Source organism: Erythrolamprus reginae, chromosome Z (assembly GCF_031021105.1).
Source record: "Erythrolamprus reginae isolate rEryReg1 chromosome Z, rEryReg1.hap1, whole genome shotgun sequence".
Taxonomy (NCBI): domain Eukaryota; kingdom Metazoa; phylum Chordata; class Lepidosauria; order Squamata; family Dipsadidae; genus Erythrolamprus; species Erythrolamprus reginae.
Window position 1 is genome coordinate 38,049,556 of NC_091963.1, and position 19,765 is coordinate 38,069,320.

Here is a 19,765-nt window from a genome sequence, read left to right on the forward strand (position 1 = left end):
TGAGGCAGAACTCACTTAATAACCATCTTACCCAGGAGATAGAAATGTTGGCCTCCATTGGGGTCAGAAGTCGAGGATTATCTGTTTGACTAGTACATTCTTTTAGAAGCAGATCAGGAATCCATTTTGAAGCTCCACAGAAAACATCTAGGGGGGAAGCCAGGTTGTCCTCGATTTACAACGGTTCATTTACTGACCGTTCAAAGTCGCAAAGGCCCCTTTTCACACTTACGACTTTTGCAGCAGCGCTGTTTCATATTTATGACTGTTGCTGTGTCCTGAGGCCATGTGATGCCCTTTTGTGACCGTCTCACAAACAGAGACAATGGGGTAGAGGGGGAGAAATCAGATTCGCTTAACGACCGGGTTTCTAACTGATCCACGCCCAGGCATGAAAATGTGCCGCTCAGACATTATACTTTTCCGCCCACACCGTAAAAAAATTAGAGGGAACTTTGGTTGTCACAGGGAGGGAGGTCTTGAAAGGACCAGTGCAGGACTCCACACAATTGGAGAAGGGGTGCTGTGGAGTAAGTCACGCAAAGGAAAGTCAAGGAAATGAGAGTGCTCTCTCGGTCTCTCTCTCTCTTTCGAGAGAGAGCGCAAAGGGTGGGAGAGAACCCAGTGCAAGCATGGATATGAGTAAACAGGACAGGTAAATACAGTGCATTGAAGCATATAACAGCCATGTGGTTTTCCCTGCCACCTCCCCATTGGCTTTACTTGTTGGAAGCTGTCACGAAAGTTTGAAAATAGCAAACTTGTGACCAAATTTTTATGCCTATTTATGACTGCAGGTGCTATAATAGCTAGAATTTCAAGTTCCTTTCATTCAGCAGCATTATAGCTTTGAATGGTTTCTGAATTTATAGATGTTGAGGATTACATGTATTTGCTGTGGATGTCATATTATTAGATCCTACTAATTTACTGACAGTAGCATCTGTTAGGTATTATTAATTTTAAGCAATTGTTAAAAACAAAGCTTCAGTATCATATTAACTTAACAAGTGCTTTTAACAAGGAAATGCTTACAAATATATATAGTTGAAATACTAGAATAAGTACCTTTGCTAAACTTCAACTATATTCTTTCAATCAAATTTCAAATGTTTTAATTAAATTTGGACTGTAAATGTTGAACATTCATTATTTATACCTTGAACAGATAATGAAAAGCAGAGGAGATCTACAAAGAAGCAAATTATGACAAAAATCTTGTAGAGATAACATACAAGTATATCCACTTTTCATCCAGGTATTACTTTCATTGATAAGAGGAATATATGAATTATCTAACGATCTCAGAGTAGAAGAATTATTTTAAAACCCTGCTGTTCTGTTTAAGAAAAGTAACAAATCTTCTGTTCCCGGGTCACCCTGACCCGGACCGAAAACTCTTCATTTGCAGTGCTTATGTTTGGTCAATTTGAATACTTTTTTCACTTGGAAAGTAGTCTGAACATTTCTGCACACAATGATATGAAAATTGAACTGAAGAAATTAATCCTTATTGGTTTATTTTGCACATAAATATGCCCCCCCCCCCGTTTTTGTGAATTTTCTTTAGGTTTATTGATAATTATGCCTGCAAAATACATTCTATTTTACTAAAGTTGGTATGGGATTGGTAGCTTGAACATTTCTGAACATAATGATATGAAAATTGAACTGGAAAAATTGATGCATATTGGTTTATTTTGTTGATGAAATGCACGCCCCCCCCCCCCCCCCGTTTTTTAAAAATAGTCTTCACTTTATGGATAGTTTTGCTAGCAAAATACATTCTATTTTACTAAAGTTGGTGTGGGATTGGTAGCTTGAACATTTCTGAACATAATGATATGACAATTGAACTGGAAAAATTGATGCATATTGGTTTATTTTGCACATAAATGTATGCCTCCCCCCGTGTTCAATTATTTCAATTTATATAAAATTTATGCTGTTAATTTCAAACTTACATACTTTTTTTTTGTAAAATGGATTTGTTTCATAAAATTAGTTCTCTGGCTACAATGTGGTTGATTTTCAAAAGGATATTCCAAATATTTCTAGACAAATATGTATAAACAGTGACAATAATGGCACATAGCAAGGCCAAGGGGTGGGGGTGGCCCTTTTGTGGCAAAAATAAACCAATAAAAACCATTTTTTTCAGTTCATTTATATTTTTCTTATATTCAGAAATGTTCAATTTAGTATATCAAACCTTTTGGGGGAAAATTCCTTAGGGATTTGTAGCCTTAAAAAATAGAAATTGACACGAAATTAAAAAAGGATGGGGGGAGGGGCTTTTTGATCAAAATAAAAATATAAGTCTAAATTTTTCCAGTTCAATTTTCATATCATTATGTTCATAAATGTTCAAACTAGTTTTCCAGTTGAAAAAGTTTTCAAAAAGATCAAATTCAAGTACCTAAAAAAATTATTTTTGGTCCGGTCATATACGAACAGAAACAGACTCGAAGTTATGATTTTTTTTCCCCCAAAAACAATTAGCCACCACCCCAAAAATATTTTTTGATGATCAGCATTGTTAAATTGAGTAAATGAATGCCTAAGATTTTAAAGAATATTTCGGATTTGGAGCATAAAAAAATAAAAAGTGAAAATGGTTGCAAGCAGCCGAGGGGGGGGGGCTTATTTCTGATATTAAAAAACCAATAAGAATCATTTTTTTCAGTTCCTTTATATTTTTCTTATATTCAGAAATGTTCAAGCTACCAATCCCACACCAACTTTAGTAAAATAGAATGCATTTTGCAAGCAAAACTATCCATAAATTGAAAAAAATTTCACAAAAAGGGGGGGGGCGTGCATTATATCCGCAAAATAAACCAATAAGATTTACTTTTTTCATTTCAATTTTCATATCATTGTGTGCAGAAATGTTCAGACTACTTTCCAAGTGAAAAAAGCTTTCAAAAAGACCAAACATAAGCACTGCAAATGAAGAGTTTTCGGTCCGGGTCAGGGTGACCCGGGAACAGAAGATTTGTAACTTTTTTTGCCCAGCAAAAACTAAGCCCCCCACCCCCCCAAAAAAATTCTCATAGAGAGAACCCCTGAAATGATGAAAAGCCATGAAATTTCAAGTTTCAGATATGCAGGGAAAACTTTTTACAGGGACTCAAACTTGGCTTCGGGTCGCATACGACCCGAACAGAACAGCAGGGTTTTAAAGGGGTTTTGTTGAGGGGGAGAGAGATCAATCTTAAAATAATCTGCTTCCCATCCCTTCCCAAAATACCAGGTGTGTGTATCCTGAAAAATTATAGGATGCTTGGGAAAATTAGAAAAGGAGAGGTAAGAAGAAATAGATATTTTAGAAGGAATATTTGCCTTGTTAGAATGCCGAAAAGCTGTCAACACATGTAGGTACCACAGGAAGGTATATTAGAGTTTAAAAGTTTAGCTATTTCTCTGTAACAGTTTTAACCCAGTTTTCACCAAAATATTGTATAATAGAAATGGAGATTGTAGACTGTTTTTAAACATTCTTAGTACTGATATATGAAAAATATTCTAAGAGGTCCTAAGAGTAGCAGAAGAAATGGATGAAAATAATTTACATTTGCAAAAAAAGAGGCAAATAAATAATATGTTAAGTGTACTCATATACATACAAATAGCTCTCATCTAACAACATTTTATTTTATTGATTTTATTGATTTGTCAAACATGTATAAGATAGTAGTAGTTTGTATAAACATAAGTAAAAAGTAACGATAAAAGAGGACAGTAGGATAGGGACAATAGGCACAATGGTGCCTATGCACGCCCCTTACAGACCTCTTAGAAACAGTAAAAGGTAAACTGTAGACAATCTAAAGTAAAAGTTTTTGGTGTATTGGGAAGAAACCACAGTGTCAGGTAGTGCATTCCAGGCATTGATCACTCTATTGCTGAAATCGGATTTTCTACTGTCAATTTTAGAGAGGTTTACATTTAATTTGAATCTATTACGTGCTCGTGTATTGCTGCGGTTGAAATTGAAATAGTCATTAACAGGAAGGACATTTTGGTATATAATTTTATGAACTATATTTACATCAGTTCAGAAGCGATGTAGTTGTAAATTGTTTAATTCCAGTGTTTCATGTATGGTGGAATAAGATATTTTGTTGCAAATGGAGGAGTGAAGGACTTTTCTTGTGAAATATTTCTGGACTCTTTTGATTGTATTAATGTCTGATATGCAATGCGGGTTCTATAAAGGTGAGCCGTACTCTAGAATTGGCCTAACAATTGTTTTGTATGCTCTGGTTAGCAGTGCACTGTTGCCAGAGAAGAAGCTATGTAGGATTAGATTAACAACTTTTAGTGCTTTTTTGGCAATGTTGTTACAGTGGGCTTTAGCACTTAGGTCATTGGATATGAGTACTCCAAGGTCTTTGATAGAGTGAGGGTCATCTATAAGTTCTCTTCCTCCAAGTTTGTATTTTGTATTCTGATTCTTTTTGCCAATATTAAGACAGAGCATTTGTTATTTGAGATTTGAAGTTGCCAGTTGTTTGACCATTCTGCTACATGGTCAAGGTCCTTTTGAAGGGTAGCAGCGTTATTGGTGGTATTAAATAGCTTAACATCAGCAGCAAAGAGAACACAGTTGCTTATAATATGATCACAAAGGTTATTTATGTAAAGTGTAAAGAGTGTTGGTTCTAAAACACTACCTTGAGGGACACCACTACTGACAGGAACAGGATTAGATATGGAATTTCCTATTTTGACCACTTGTTGTCTGTTAGACAGGAACGCTGTTATCCAATCATGTAGTAGTCCCGAGATACCAAGGCTAATAACCAAAGTTATAGCGGTGCTAAAAAAAGAACATATAGACTCACAGTTATGACTGTCACAGCATCCTAATGTTTATGTGATCAACATTTGGGTCCTTTGACCATCATATATTACAATAGTTGCAGCATCCCACAGTCACAGGATCATCATTTATGACTTTTCCATTTGGCTTAAAACTAGCAAAGTGAGGACATCATAGAAAGTCACAAATCACCTTCATGTGAGGTCTCACTTAATGACCATGGATTGTTTTTTTAAAAACAACCGCAACTGGGACTAATAATAAATGTGAAATAGTTATAGGAAGCATAGAAGCTAGCAATGATTTATTTGGTGATAGAAATAAAAAGAAAGTTTGGAATTCTTTGTAAATTAGTAAGCTGTCTATAACTCTTAAACGCTTTGCCATTTCTTTGTGATCGCCATGCCATCCTGCATGCAAAAAAATTTTTTAGGATATTTTGATCTGCTTCTTTAATTAGAACATTTAACTTGAACATTTTTCTCTAGTTGCAGAGTCCAGAGCATCCAGTTATGGTTGTTAGATGTACTTTTATAGTATTTTAGATGGCTCGTATGAAATATATGCATGCTGAGATGAATTGCAATGTTTGGCATTATAGGATTAGATCAGGCTGTAAGATTTACGGAATTGGCCATTATCAGAGTATAGTTTCTATTTTGTGTTTCGAATATAAAAGTACCCTTGTAGAGCCAAAGTATGTGAAATAATAGTCTAATTTCAGTCTCCCTCCCTCTCCCCCTTCCTCCCTCCCTCACACACACATATACATACGACAAATCCATCTTTAAAAATTTCCAGTGAATTTAGCAGAGTAATACATAATTTTCAGTGCCTTTAATTTATGAAGACTGAAGAATTTTCAGCTTTCAAACCAGCACTAGTTTTGACCTTTCAGTTACTGTGAGCTCAGCAAAAGATTGCTGATTAATTTTGCTACTAAAATGGTAGCTGGAGTGTTCATTCCTTTTTTAATAAATAGATCCATTTTAATACTGCTGCTGACTTAGATATAATAAAATGTTCTTTGCATTTAGCTTCCACTGTATTAATAATTGCATCTGTATTAGCAGCTTGCAACAAATGATTTTGAAACACTCAGCTAATTTACATTACATCAAATACACAGCATCATCTGTTTTATCTCATTCCTGGCACTTTTCAATCTCATAGGGCAAACCTCCTTATTCACAAGCCTGAACACATTTGTATATACAACATGTTTTGTAGGATATTTTCACAAGGACAGCATTTATTAGTAATCTTTATTCTTAACAGTACAAATACAAATGTGACAACTGAAGAATATTGCTGAATGAAGAGATTTAGAATTTGTACTGTTTTCTCCTCAGATAAAGTTCTGTATGATGTTATAAAAGTTTACAAAATATTATTTTACATTATTGCCAGCTATTTGTACTTGAGAAATCATATGGGATAATGAAACATTCTTATCTGAGACTGGATGAAGAAATGAGTCTTTGAAAACAAGTAATACTTCAAATCCTAAATGATTGGTAGAAAAGTATGAAAAAATCAATACATGTTATAAACAATCCTTGCTATGCTTGATTATTTATTTAAATCTATAACACCTTTATTATTTTTGTAAGTAACTCAAGGCAGTAATCATACCTAATATTCCTTCCTCTTCCTTTTTACCTCACAAAAATTACTTGTTAGGCAGGTTGAACCTGAGTGATTGATCCAAAGGCAGCTAGTTATTATCTTGTTTCAGAATCACACCTAATATATGAGGGGGGGTACGTATATGTTAAATCCTCTAGTAAGCTTCCATATACGTAGTGTGTAGTGGACATTATCTTGCAGCATCTGTTTAATAATGCCTTTAAAATCCTGTTGGAGATACTGAAAATTAAACTAGGCACTTTTTGCACTTTCCTGTAACTTGTGTGAACAGCATTCACACACCCTACAGTATTAGCATGATTAGTAAATGTTTGATCACTTAATCTTTTAATGCTACAGTACAAAATATGTCTTGAGATAATGGGTGTTTTTCTGATGAATATGTAACATATATGTTACTGCAATTGACATATATCATAATCATTTTTTTTTTACAAACTTTGAAGCCATTCTAATTAAACTACCATTTAAAATCCAGATTAGAAAGAAATCAAAGGAGACAAATCCTTATTTGATCAGAATGATTTTGTGATAATGTATAGTACTCACAAGGTTTTTAAGGTACATCTTTCAGATTCATACAATTACAAGCAATAGAGTAAACTATAAAATTGTACTGGAATATTTAAAGGAATTTTAAATTAAATTCAACAAAAAAATAAAACATTAGTACTCTATTTTCCCCAAAACTTTTTCATAGCTTTTCTTCCAAGTATATTTTGCAGTTCTAAACTAGCCACTGTCTTTGGCTTTTCTGTTTATAAAAGTCTTTGTTTGTAACTTGGATTTCAAATTCATTACTGCAGTCAAGTAGTTCAGAGCCTGGTGCAGGAGATAAAACCTTTGCAAATGAAGAGAGAATCCATTTTCCGTATACCTCAGGCCACATAAAATTGATTGCAGTAATAAAATGACAGCACCTTGTAATATACTGACAGCTTTTTAATTTGAAAACTAGCTTGTCTGATTCAAAGCTTGTTTAAAGCTAATTTATGGCTTGTGTAATTTTCAGTTGAATCCTGAGTAGAGGATGATATATGAAAACTGATATAGTTAACATAATATATTCAAATGTATTGTTACAGAAAGATATTTTCTTTATTTTTTCAAGTAGCAAGTTTTTCAATGTGTGTTTAATGTTTAAATTAAACATTAGCATCTGTATAGAATACTAGAGCCACCATTCTTTAAAAGAATTATAGCAAATATCAAGAATTATTAAAGGTACAGAAGACTGGAAATTGATTTGTTGAATCTTCATGCATAAAAATTTGAGGTAAGGGAGAGGAAGCAAAGGGGAAGGGCAAAATTGCCCCAATCCTTTCCTGTTCAATCTATATCTGTGCAGTTCATGTCCCAAATCTGCACTTCTTTCAGCCCTGTTTTTATAAAAAAATGCTATTTTTTCTTCCACTGGAAGAAAAAATTATTTAAAAAACTTTTGTAAATCTTAAATATGGTCATCAGGATTTGAAACTTCCCCTTCTCCATCATGGGTGGAGCTAGCATTCAGGATGGGGTGTTCTCGTTCACTCAGAATGATGACCGAGTCTGTCTTTTTTTGCCAGGATCCGCCCTGCTACGACCCAGCTTCAACTCGGTCCTTCAGCTTGGCAAACTCAGCTCCCATCCTGAATGCTGGATTCTACTTCCAAAGCATACAACCTTAGTCACAGTGAGTTGGGCTCTTGATTTCCGTCTCAAGAGGACAAATATTTGGTGGAGTTTTGGCTCTGGCCGCTTTTCAGCTGGGCCTCACGAATTTTATCCAGAGAGGCCGAAGATAGACAGAGCTTTGCCTCTGGCTGTTTTGGGTGGTTGGTCAGCCATGTGCTGTGGCATAGACCACCTTGCTCTGCCACAGCATCATAAGATGATTTATCTCTCACAGCAGTAAAAACGTGCTTCGGTTCCATTTGCAAACGGCAGTGGTCATTTTTCTTCTCAATTATTCCACAACCTTTCTGTGGATGGGATACTAGGATGACTTTCTTCCCCCCCCCCCAATGGAGGTTACCTTTCCAGTGCTCCGATCATGAGGGCTCGCCACCCACCAGATGCTTATTCTACCACCAGGCTCAGGAGAGTGAAGCTGCATGAGCTACCAGCTCGCGTCTGTCCTATCAGCCATTTTTAAAGTCACGATTTACACCAACGGACAGCTTTTCTGTCTCCAACTTCCCACTTAAAGTTTGCTTGCAAGGGCCAAAGCTGCATATCTATCTGCCCATTTCTCTCTGAACTTGCTTGGGCAAGACAGGAAATTCCTAAAGCCAGTTGAGTGCCAAATATTGGGCCTTTCACTGGAGCGACCTTTTTAGAAGTTGATTATATTGTGTCTCTGAAAATGGCAGATAAGGCCCCAGTTAATGACAAGCCTGGCAAGAAATGTCTCAGGAAGTCCCACTGACCCATTCCAGATAAGAAACAGTCCCATGACTTGGAACTCCATCCACCCAAATTCCATTGGGTCTATCTTGCCACCTATAAAGCAACTGAAATGGCAGAAAGACAGAGGAATAAAGCCTGCAGAAGATTATAATATATCTACCAGGGGGGCCATGGCCCAGGATAGGTATCAGGCTCCCCTAGGCCCAGACAACTTATTAGCAGGGAAGACAACTGATGATTCCCTGGCATTGGATGCACCAGGGCTGCCAAGACTTAAGCCCAGACCTCTGTGGCCCCGCTGGTCTCACTTCTCCAGGCTAACCCGCCACTTTGGCGGTCCCAGCTCAAACGAAGCCCACATCCAGGCCACCGAATAGCCCTAAGCCATTGGGTCTTGGGCTATTTTTGACCCTACCAACCTTTTGATTGTGATGACGGTGCAGCAGGACCTTACAGCCAGCCTTCAGTTGCTAGGTGCTCTGGCCCCACAGAATTCCAATCAGCTGTCCAAAGTCCAGTGACCTTCAGCTCCAGCAGGCCTAGCCAGGCGAACAGTCAGTCCCGATCACCTCTACGATGTTTCAGATGCTGACAGCCAGGACACTAGGTGGAGGATGAAGACAGTGCTGCATATGAGCTTTTAGAGAATAAGGGAATGACTCCAGCTCAACTTACGCCATCCAGTCTCTTTCCACTCAGCCTTTTAAAAATTATTCTTTTATAAGGCCTGAGTTTCAGCAGTCTCAATGTAATCCCTCCAGAGATGGCCATGCCCCCTGGGAGTGTCACCCTGATCCATTATTTTCATAAACTATGCTGGAAATGGACTTCATCCCTGCTCCTCAACTGTTCCTGGGTACCCCTTCAGAGACAGTGATCGGCTCCAGCTTCCGGCCCTTGTACATCTTCCTTGGACACACAATTTTTAAATGTGGCTACACACCTTTCTGACTGACTATCTGTGCCATCTATCGACACTCCAGATCAGTTTGGATATAGACAGGGCCAACCTATGGATAGATCCAGGAGGGTGAGGCAGTTCAGGCATCAATACAGGGGTACCTCTGAATCCCATTCCTTCCATGGCCAAATTTTATTCAGTTTGGGAAGAGATCACCCAAGACTCCTTGGTCCTAGGGATTCCTTGTGGTCTCTCTCTAATGTTTCTCTTCCTTCCCCTGAGGTTTATTGTCTGTTGCCCAACTTCCAGACTGCCCTCCAAAAAGAGTCTCCTGGATGAGGCAGTACAACATCTTTTGGATATTTGAGCCATCCAGCAGGTTTCCCTGGAACAACAAGGACAAGGGTTCTATTCTATCCTTTTGATGTACTCAAACCCTTGGTGGAGGGGGATTAGAGGGCGATTCTAGACTTAAAGCATCTCAATGAATACATAAAATATCGTAAGTTCAAGATGCATTCTCTTTCCTCCATATTGGCCTGCATCCATCAGGGCGACTTCATGGCCTCCCTAGACCTCACTGAAGCCTATCTGCATATCCTGATATGCAAAGAATATCAGAAATTCCTCCAGTTTTTCTATGCAGGTAGGTAGGTTGTATCTGATAAGACAAGACTCCTTATACTATCCTGTCTGTCCTGGGAAAGGGAGCCTTTGCACTCTAGGGAATTGATAATGTTTCCCAAGTGGAGAAGAGATGGCTTTTGTCCAAATTGATAGAGAACCCGTGCTTTCTCAGGGATAGAATAGTTATCTGGAGATGATGGTGTGCAAGAGTTTTAGAAGGTGCATACACCAATATATCATCCAGTAATACTGAACACGCATGGTTAAGAACCTAAGGTGAGCCGCCAAGGCCGCCTTTCTCCAAACACACTTAGTGGACAGATTGTGGCCCTCTCCTTGGTTCTGTCTTGCGATCAGGTCCACTCCCTTGCAGAGTTTCCTACGATTTGTCACTTTCTACAAGGGGAGTCCAACTTATGTCCTCTGGTGATTCACCTTTATCTAACATGGGATCTCCCAAGGGTGCTATAATCCCTACGAATCACTGAGGGAAGCATTGCTCTGTTATCTATCTTGCAAGGTTGCCTTCCTATTTGCCATAACAGAGCTATATGCGCTCTCACTTCAGAAGGATCTCTATATGTTCCACCTGGATCGGGTTGTTCTCTGTTTAGACCCATCATTTATCCCAAAAGTCATCTCCATGGCCTGGCCTGGGCTACTTAGGCATTCTTGCAGGAAATGTGTCAAGCAGCAACTTCGGCTCAGCCCTCTCAATTTATACGCCATTACAAGATTGACACGCATCTGCAGATGTGGCCTTCAGCTGAAGGGTGTTACAGAGAGAAGTGGAAGACATCTTCTAGATGGCATCAGACCGTTCCCATCCAAGAGGACCCAAGGCTTTGGTATGTCCTATCTGAATGCTGATTCCACCCATGATGGAGAAGGGGCATTGGTCTTATCTGAGAGGCCTCTTCTCTTAGGGTGAAACCAGCATTCACTCACGCCCTATAACAGTCTGCCTGGATTATATTTTACTTTTATGCGTCATTGTGGACCCGGATCTAGTTGATCTGACTTTAGGATGCCGGTGGGAGCTTACAATTTCTGAAGCTTCCTGAATTTGCCACGTCGACTCTAGTCTTCGGATTTGTCAAAGCGGGCGGATCCTAGCAAAAAAGACAAACTCCACATTTGGAGTGGACGAGGGCAATCTATCCTGAATACTGTGCCCACCCTATGACAAGATGTGTATCAGATAAGACCAATGCCCCTTCCCTTTTCTTTTCCCTTTCCATTTTCTTTCTTGTGACAATTGAGCTGAGCTATTCCCTTTTGCACTTTTAATTATTGAAGTTATGGATTAAAGATTGAATTGTTTAAAATATTTGAGCATATATTCAGAAAGAGTTTACAATCAAGGAGATGAATTAACAGTAGCATTTCTAATCATTCCAAGGAAATTTCAACCGACCACCATGTAGTCTTTGTGCTGATTTGTAATTTTTAGCTTTTTAATTGCCAGAGCAGTGCTGTAAGATAGGATCAGTTGCCAGTTGACTCAACAAAATAATAGTAATTTCTTTCAGGAATTATTGCTTTGTCCTCAGAATAGCTGGAGGGATATATCCTTTAGATAGAAAGAAAACATATTAATAAAGACTTTAAGCTGAATTTGTGTAGGTTTATTTCACATATGAGATTTTGTTTCATTAGCTCGGAACAGAATTATTCTCCCAATGAGACATATGCCATGAGGAACAGGAAAATCTTACATTTTTCAGTGATTTGCATGTCCTTAAATTCATGCTGCTATATGTTAGCAAGAAATATGAACATCAATTCCTGGAGATCCCCAAGCAACGGAAAATAGAAATGTGAAAGGGCTAATGTATAGAAATGTGGAAGGGCTGTTGTGCATGATTTATTATGTTTGCAAATTAATTGGTCGAGCAAACTATTGTCTTAGAACTTACATTTAAGGATTTTTTAAAGGAAATATTGTAATTAATTTTTCTATATAGAAGAAATTTTAAACATTAGAAGCACATAATTTGCATTCTTTGCAGGGGTACCTAATATAACTTGATAATGATCATTGCAACCGGCAAGAGTAGCTTAGGCAAAGATTAATATATTTGTTCAATTTTTTAATATAGATTAATAAATTCCATTTTAAAGCTTCTAGAGGAAACAGAGTTGTTTTGAATTCTTATCAAAAGTACAATGGAAGTTTAAACACAGAGGTTAATTGGTTACAAAATAAAATTCAAAATATGCTGAGCTATTCCTTATTATTTAAATATTCTGGTACACCTATCTCTGTCTAATTTTCTTTTCCTAAAACATAACCTAAGCTTGAATGTAGATTACCATATGAAAGAAAAAATATGTTGAAACCAGCATTGAGTTATTTTAGTCAGATTCCTTCCAAAATAATAGATGAAGTCTGATACCTGAAGTTAAGTTATGAATAAAATGGAAAAACTAGTTTTGGTTTTGGAGCAATGTTCCTTACCAAAAAGATTCTTTGGAATAATTCTGGAATATTGTAATCCAAAGGAATAAAAATGAATCACAAAACGTAGTCATAGGAAATATTTGGAAATTAGGTATGAGCTCATTACTCCTTTGTTTTTTTCTTTCAACATTGCATAAGTAGATAATGTAGCAATCCAAGTTGCCTGCTACTCTCCAACAATTTATAGAAAGATTGAGACAAACCCTTTTCATCTTCATATTAGAAACATAGAAGATTGACGGCAGAAAAATACTTCATGATCCATCTAGTCTGCCCTTATACTATTTCCTGTATTTAATCTTAGGGTGGATATATGTTTATCCCAGGCACACATTGCAAGATTCTTGAGTTCTAATGTAACACAGTCTGTGTTGATTTGGGGAGCCATGTCATCTCCTAGCATTTGTCCACTGTGCTCCATTAAGTCCAGGTATCTACCGGGAAATTTTGGAATGCTCCATGCTTCCATCCATATACAAGCTTTATGGAGATGGTGACTTAAATTTTCCATCAGGACTTGTCACCTGCCCACACTGCCCAAAGCACCAAAACCTGCTTCAATGACCATGGGATTACTGTCCTTGATTGGCCAGCAAACTTGCTTGACCTGAATTCCATAGAGAATTTATGGGGCATAGCCAATAGAAAGATAAGAGACCTGACATGGAACAATGCAGAAGAGCTGAAGGCCGCTATTGAAGCATCCTGGTCTTCCATGATACTTCAGCATTGCAACAGGCTAATAGCATACGCCGGTAATATAAAATATCTTATAAGACAGAAATAAAAGTAAAAACAGGCTTGTTTTTATTTATTCTATATAGATCATTCTGTATTCTTGACCATAAATAACTATATCCAGTTCTAGCATCACACTTTGAGAAAGGTTCAGAAAAATAGGAACAGATTCAAAGAAGAGCAGCAATCATGATCATGTGATTAAAAACTAACTCTTATGAAGAGAGGTTGAAGAAACTGGAAAGATTTAGTCTTCTGAAAAGGGGACAGAGGGAGATATGATAGTAGTTTTCAAATTCTTACAAAGTGATCAGAGAGAAGATCAAGGCTTCTTAATATCACTGACTATAGAACCCCAAATTTTGTGTATTACAAAATATAAAACTCTGTAAACTTAGAAAATTTCCCAACATCAAGGGTAGTGAAAAATAGAACCAGATGTGCTTCACTTCCTTTCACTGAGTATCTGCAAATAGAAGTTGGAAACCAATCAGGAACTGTAATTTGGATTATGGAACTGAGCAGAGAGTTTGGACTCAGTGTCATACATGTTTTTAATGTCATTAAAAACAAATTAATAGAAAAACAAAAGCATTTATCATAAAATAATGTACACAGTAAGAATAGAGTTATTCTTTTACAGTGTTATACAGTGTTCATTTAAATAGGCAGTCTCCTAGGTGCTGTTCACCAGATGAACAAAAATGCCTTTTGTTAGGTTACCAATTCTTTTTTCAGGAAGATTAATCGTGTATTTCTTTCACAAAATAAATTTCCCTTCTGTTCCATTCATAATGTTACTATTTTAAAAAAAGCAAATCAGATTTGTTTTATAACAACCATTTAATAGCAATTTATAAGAACACAATTTTATCCTGCAAATTAATTTATGATTATATATGTTAAAACGGAGGTAGCTGAATGAGAAGGATGTTCATTTTAATACAAATTGCTTTAACCTGGATTTTCATAAATTCAAAACATTTTTCTTTATTTAACCTTTTCATAATTCTTACTTTTCATTAAAGTACACTTAGACCTCTATTTTATTTCTTGAGAAGGCATTTAATACACAACTTAGTGTCAGTTGTATTAGACCAGAAGATTAACTTTACAAGCTGTGCTATTAATCTGAACAGCTCTACATATTGACCTATGAAGGAACATAATTGTTAGCTTTTAATTAAGTCAATTAATTATCATAGTTTGATGAATTTATTATTACAAGAAAATTAAATGCAAAGAGGAATCAGCATTTACTGGTCAAAAATAATATTTTATGGAATTTTATACTGTGCTATATTTAAATAATGTAAGCACCTATTGTAGAGCAACTAAAATAGAATAATAAAAACTAAATGAATTATTTATTCTGATTGATAATTTTACAATTGATTATTTTAGTTTGCAATGACAACAATTACTCATCTCATATTTGGTAATAGCAATAGAAGTAGCCATTTGAGGACAACAAAGACGATTCTAGAAAAGTAATTCACTTTCGGATAGATAAAGGCTTTGTTTTTGACCATGGCCACAACTCCTATGCTGTCAAATTCCATGTAATCTCAGCACCAAAATACTCCTGAAATAAATTTTGATAAAATTAAATATGAAAAAGCGAAGCATTGTGAATTGTCCCCACCCACCCATGTTCTTTCTTGAGAATTGGAATTCAAGGCTATCTAATAAAATTGAAGGTAGAAAAAGTCCATATTGATTATTATATTCTCTTTTAGAGAATAGTGAAAGCATGTCCTGCTCATAGATTTTATTGAAAAGTATTTAGTTACTTTTGGTAAAGAATGCTAAAGAAAATATTATTTACATTGCATTGCTTTGATCTACTTGTGGACTACTACTGTGACCTAACTTCAGTAGTGCCATTGGCTTAATAAGATACAAGCAAAATTCTGGAATGTTCATCTTCAATTAACCAGGCTCAAAGCTAACAAAATAAGGCTTCTACTGCAATGTGGAGCAGAATGATCAAACTTCCTATTTTGATTTCACTTTGCCACTTTTTCCATTCAGGTGTAAATAAGGAAAGAATCTGTAGAAAGACATCCATTTTAATTTACAATGAATTCATAGGCAGTATTTAATGTGCATTATGAAGCTCATGATTCTTTTCATTTTATTTTACTGGAATATTTCTTTATATTATAAAATTACTGTCATTTTGTTGCTTAATAACCTTTATATTCTCAATTAAAAACTGGCAATTGTTCCATGCCCCTTATTATTCAGAAAATGGCTTAGGTAAGAATTATTCATTATCCTGCAATAAATCATTTTTATCGAAGTCATTATCCAAGTATGTATATGTGACTATATACTCTCACACACATATATAATCTAAGTATAGTGTGCCTTGTGTGTGTGTGTCTATGTTCTCTCTGTGTCTCTCCATATGTGTGTGTGTGTGTGTGTGTTTTCTGTTGAAAATTTAGCAAAAACACACACACACAAATATATATATATATATATATATATATATATATATATATATATATATATATATATATATGTTTTTTCTTATGTCGGATAGATCTATCCTGGTCTCCCTTAATTTTAAAAAATTCCAGCTATAAACATTTAACATATATATATATATATATATATATATATTCCATTCATTCTATTATACACACACACACACACAAAATTTATGTTTTCCCATTTTTCTGAAGTACAAGATAGAGACAAAATAGATTTAAAGTGTCAGTTATAATTCATTGCTTGCAAAGGACTGCTTTATTCTGATACTGCATGGAAAAGGGAAAAAACTATCTAAATCATTTTGGTGGCAAGCTTATAACCAAGATAGCATCAGCATTTTTCTCCTTGGAAAATATATCTGCCATAAATTAAATGAAATCTCCAGTATTAAAATGTCTCTGACAAGTTTAACCCAACCATTGCTGTATGGGGTGTTTTTTTTAGCAGCAAAGTATTTCTATATAGATTTAAAAGAAAGGATAAATGAAAGTTAAAATAGATTTGTCTTGGGACTTCCACGTGCATGGATACAATAATGTAGCAAATACAACTAAAATCTGAATTTAAGGAAGGAAGTACAATAGATGAAGCACAGATTCCTTTTTTAATCTGCTGTGCACTATGATAACTTCTTTTTTTACTTACTGTACATGAACTTTCTTAGACCTTGGGTTATCTTTTATATATTGTTGGTTTTTTAAATGAAATACATCAGTCTTACAGTCTAGCTCAAACTGTACTCTTGGTCATAGAAACTTTGTCTCCTAATCCAATGTTATAAAAACAGACTCTTATTTTAAGAGATGACAGAATAACAGAATTGGAATCCCTTCCTTGCAGGCCTTCTAGGCCAGGGGTAGGAAAAGTTGGCACTTCCATGACATGTGGACTTCAACTCCCAGAATTCCTGAGCTAGCATGATTGTCTCAAGAATTCTGGGAGTTGAAGTCCACAAGTCTAAGAAGAGCCTATTTTGCCTAGGCCAAACCCTGCTCAAACAGGAGACTCTATACTATGTCAAACAAATGGTTATCCAGTCTCTTAAAAACCTGCAATGTTGGCGCACCCACAACTTTTGAAGGCAAATATTTCCATTGATTAATTGTTCTCACTGGCACGCAATTTCTCCTTAGTTCTTGGTTGCTTCTCCTTGATTACTTTCCATCCATTGCTTCTTATCTTCCCTTCAGGTGCTTTGGAGAATAGTTTGACAATCACTTTCTGTGGCACACAATAGATATTGGAACATTGCTATCATAACACCTCAATTCTTCTTTTCATTAAACTAGACATTCCCAATTCCAGTAACTGTCTTTATAACTGTTCTTTATATGTTTTAGCCATCTTTGTTGTTTTTGTCTGTTCTTCTAAACATTTGTATATTGTGGGGAACCAAAATAGATGCAATATTCTAAGTGTGATCATACCAAGGCATTGCTATTATTTAACCTTTCAAGTGATCTTGATTATCTCTTTGCTAATGCAGTCTAGATTACATACTGTTGGCTCAAATTTAAGTGATTATCCACTAGGACTTCAAGATCCCTCTCACAGTTACTACTATTAAGCAGGTACCAATTATATTATACATGTGCCTTGAGTCCAGTTTTTCCTCCTCCTATTTTACCCATAACAACAATCCTGTGAGATGAGTTGAACCAAGAGAGAGAGAGTAACTGGCCCAAAGCCACAAATCTGGCTTTCATGGCTTAAAGGTCATAATTGGGACCATCCGAACTTGGTTGATAAGTGATAAAATTGCTAAGTGAAGAATCACGATTTTACTTACAGCAGATAAGCAAGTACACACGGGAATATTGGAGATATTGAAGATGAGATATCCATTTAAAGGTAAAAAGTAAAGGATTCTCTGCCAATTGTGTCTAATTCTAGGGCACAATGTTAATTTCTGTTTCTTGGCTGAACATCGTTGCAGTGACACAATGGTTAGAATGCATTATTGTAGGCTAATTCTGCTGACTGCCAACTGCTTGCAATTGGCAGTTCGAATCTCACCAGGCTCAAGGTTGACTCATCCTTCCATCCTTCCAAGGTCAGTAAAATGAGGAGCCCAGATTGTTGGGGGCAATGTGCTGACTCTGTAAACCACTTAGAGAGGGCTGTAAACCACTATGAGACATTATATAAGTCTAAGTACTATTGCCGAATAGTTGTGACAATAGCATGTTCCGTTGTCATATGGTCAACATGGTTATATGCCAAAGACACATGGAACATTACTACCTCCCCATCAAAGTTGTAGCTATTAATCTACTTGCATTTGCATGCTTTTGAACTGCTAAGTGGCAAGAGCTGGGGCAGAAATGGGATTTCACCCCATTGTGAAAGGTCAAGTCTTGAACCCAGGTTGTCAGCTTTCCTGCTGAGAAGCTCAGCATGTTTAATCAGTGAACCATCATGCCCATGTACAAATTTCCTAGCCTGACTTTTATGTGAAGAAAAAAAAAAACACCAGAGAGAAAAATGTCCATCTAGAAACAAAATAAATTTACATTGATGGTATTTTCTGATCTTGGTATTCAGTTTGCAGAAATTATATTACCCTACTAGGTAACACGATCAGTGCCATATTAGAGGAGGGAAGTTTGTTGGTTAGTAGTTTATTTCCTTTGTTCTTCAGTTCATTAATTTCTTGTTGATAATTTTTTTTGCTTGACTGATAGAATGCAGATCCTATTTTATCCCTCTGTTGGTTGCTTCCTCTGTTACTATTTTCTTGTCATTGTCAGTTTGTATAGATGTTTAATTGATTGCTAGAGAAAAATGTTAGGTATTGAATTGATGTTGCATCATTTGGCTGAATTTTTTTTAAGGTTCAACTATGTTTGTGCATATATGTGTATATTTTTCAATCCAGCTTAATCTAAAACTTTGACTATCAGGTATTTGTAATTGAAAATAACATCTGTCCTTATAACCATCCCATTAATTGTAACAATCCTGATCTACACATATTTGCTATTTGACTTGATGTGCTCAAAACTTATGTCAGCTTTAAGCTTCCAGGCATGAACTGTGTCTTAATTTAGTGGCACTACAGTACATATATCTATATAATGAACAGTAAAAATCCATCAAGATCTACATAGAATAATTATGAACTTCAAATAAAATATGACTCAAGTTGCAATATGTACTGAACTTTTTGTGATTTTTTTTGGTAGTGTCAAGTTAAGTAAACACCCTTTTGTTACATTGGTATTTCACAACAGTCCATATATATAGGAGACTATTTTGCATGCTTATAATATTGGGTAGATGATAAAGGTATGTGAGAAAAGCTGGCTGCAGCTAAGCAAGTCACTAAACACTTCTGCAGTAAAACAGCATTAGCAAATGAGCATATCTTTATCAGAATTCTGTTTCATTTTTTTTCTTTCTATTCAGTTTCATTCCTTTGCAACAAAGTGTTCTCTTTCGATTTCTTAAAATTCTTTTTTGCATGTTTATATGCAAGTGAGATACACAAAATTTATTTAAAAACGTATGAGTAAAATTATACAGACATAATAGTTTGTTATATTAATAAGGTAGATTATGAAACAATAACAAGATTGCTGTTAGCCGCCACAAGTTTTCGGAGAGGGACGGCATATAAATAATAATAATAATTGTTATATAATAACAAGGTCCAAATACTTTG

General features: G+C 35.9%; 1 protein-coding gene across 8 annotated transcripts in view; it reads left to right on the forward strand.

Annotated features, from left to right (window-relative positions):
• Positions 1–19,765, forward strand: part of PHF14 (PHD finger protein 14) — a 170,509-nt gene that overhangs the window by 117,503 nt on the left and 33,241 nt on the right. For 2 of the 8 annotated variants that reach the window (XM_070729343.1, XM_070729341.1), the window contains exon 19: positions 8,047–8,153. The exons of 4 other annotated variants lie outside the window; for them this stretch is intronic. In XM_070729343.1, the coding sequence (XP_070585444.1) occupies positions 8,047–8,148 (102 nt within the window). In that variant the 3' untranslated portion in view covers positions 8,149–8,153. Of the gene's footprint in view, positions 1–1,168; positions 1,259–8,046; positions 8,154–19,765 lie in introns of all 8 variants that reach the window. 2 more of the 8 variants (XR_011556934.1, XM_070729345.1) reach the window with 2 other exon arrangements.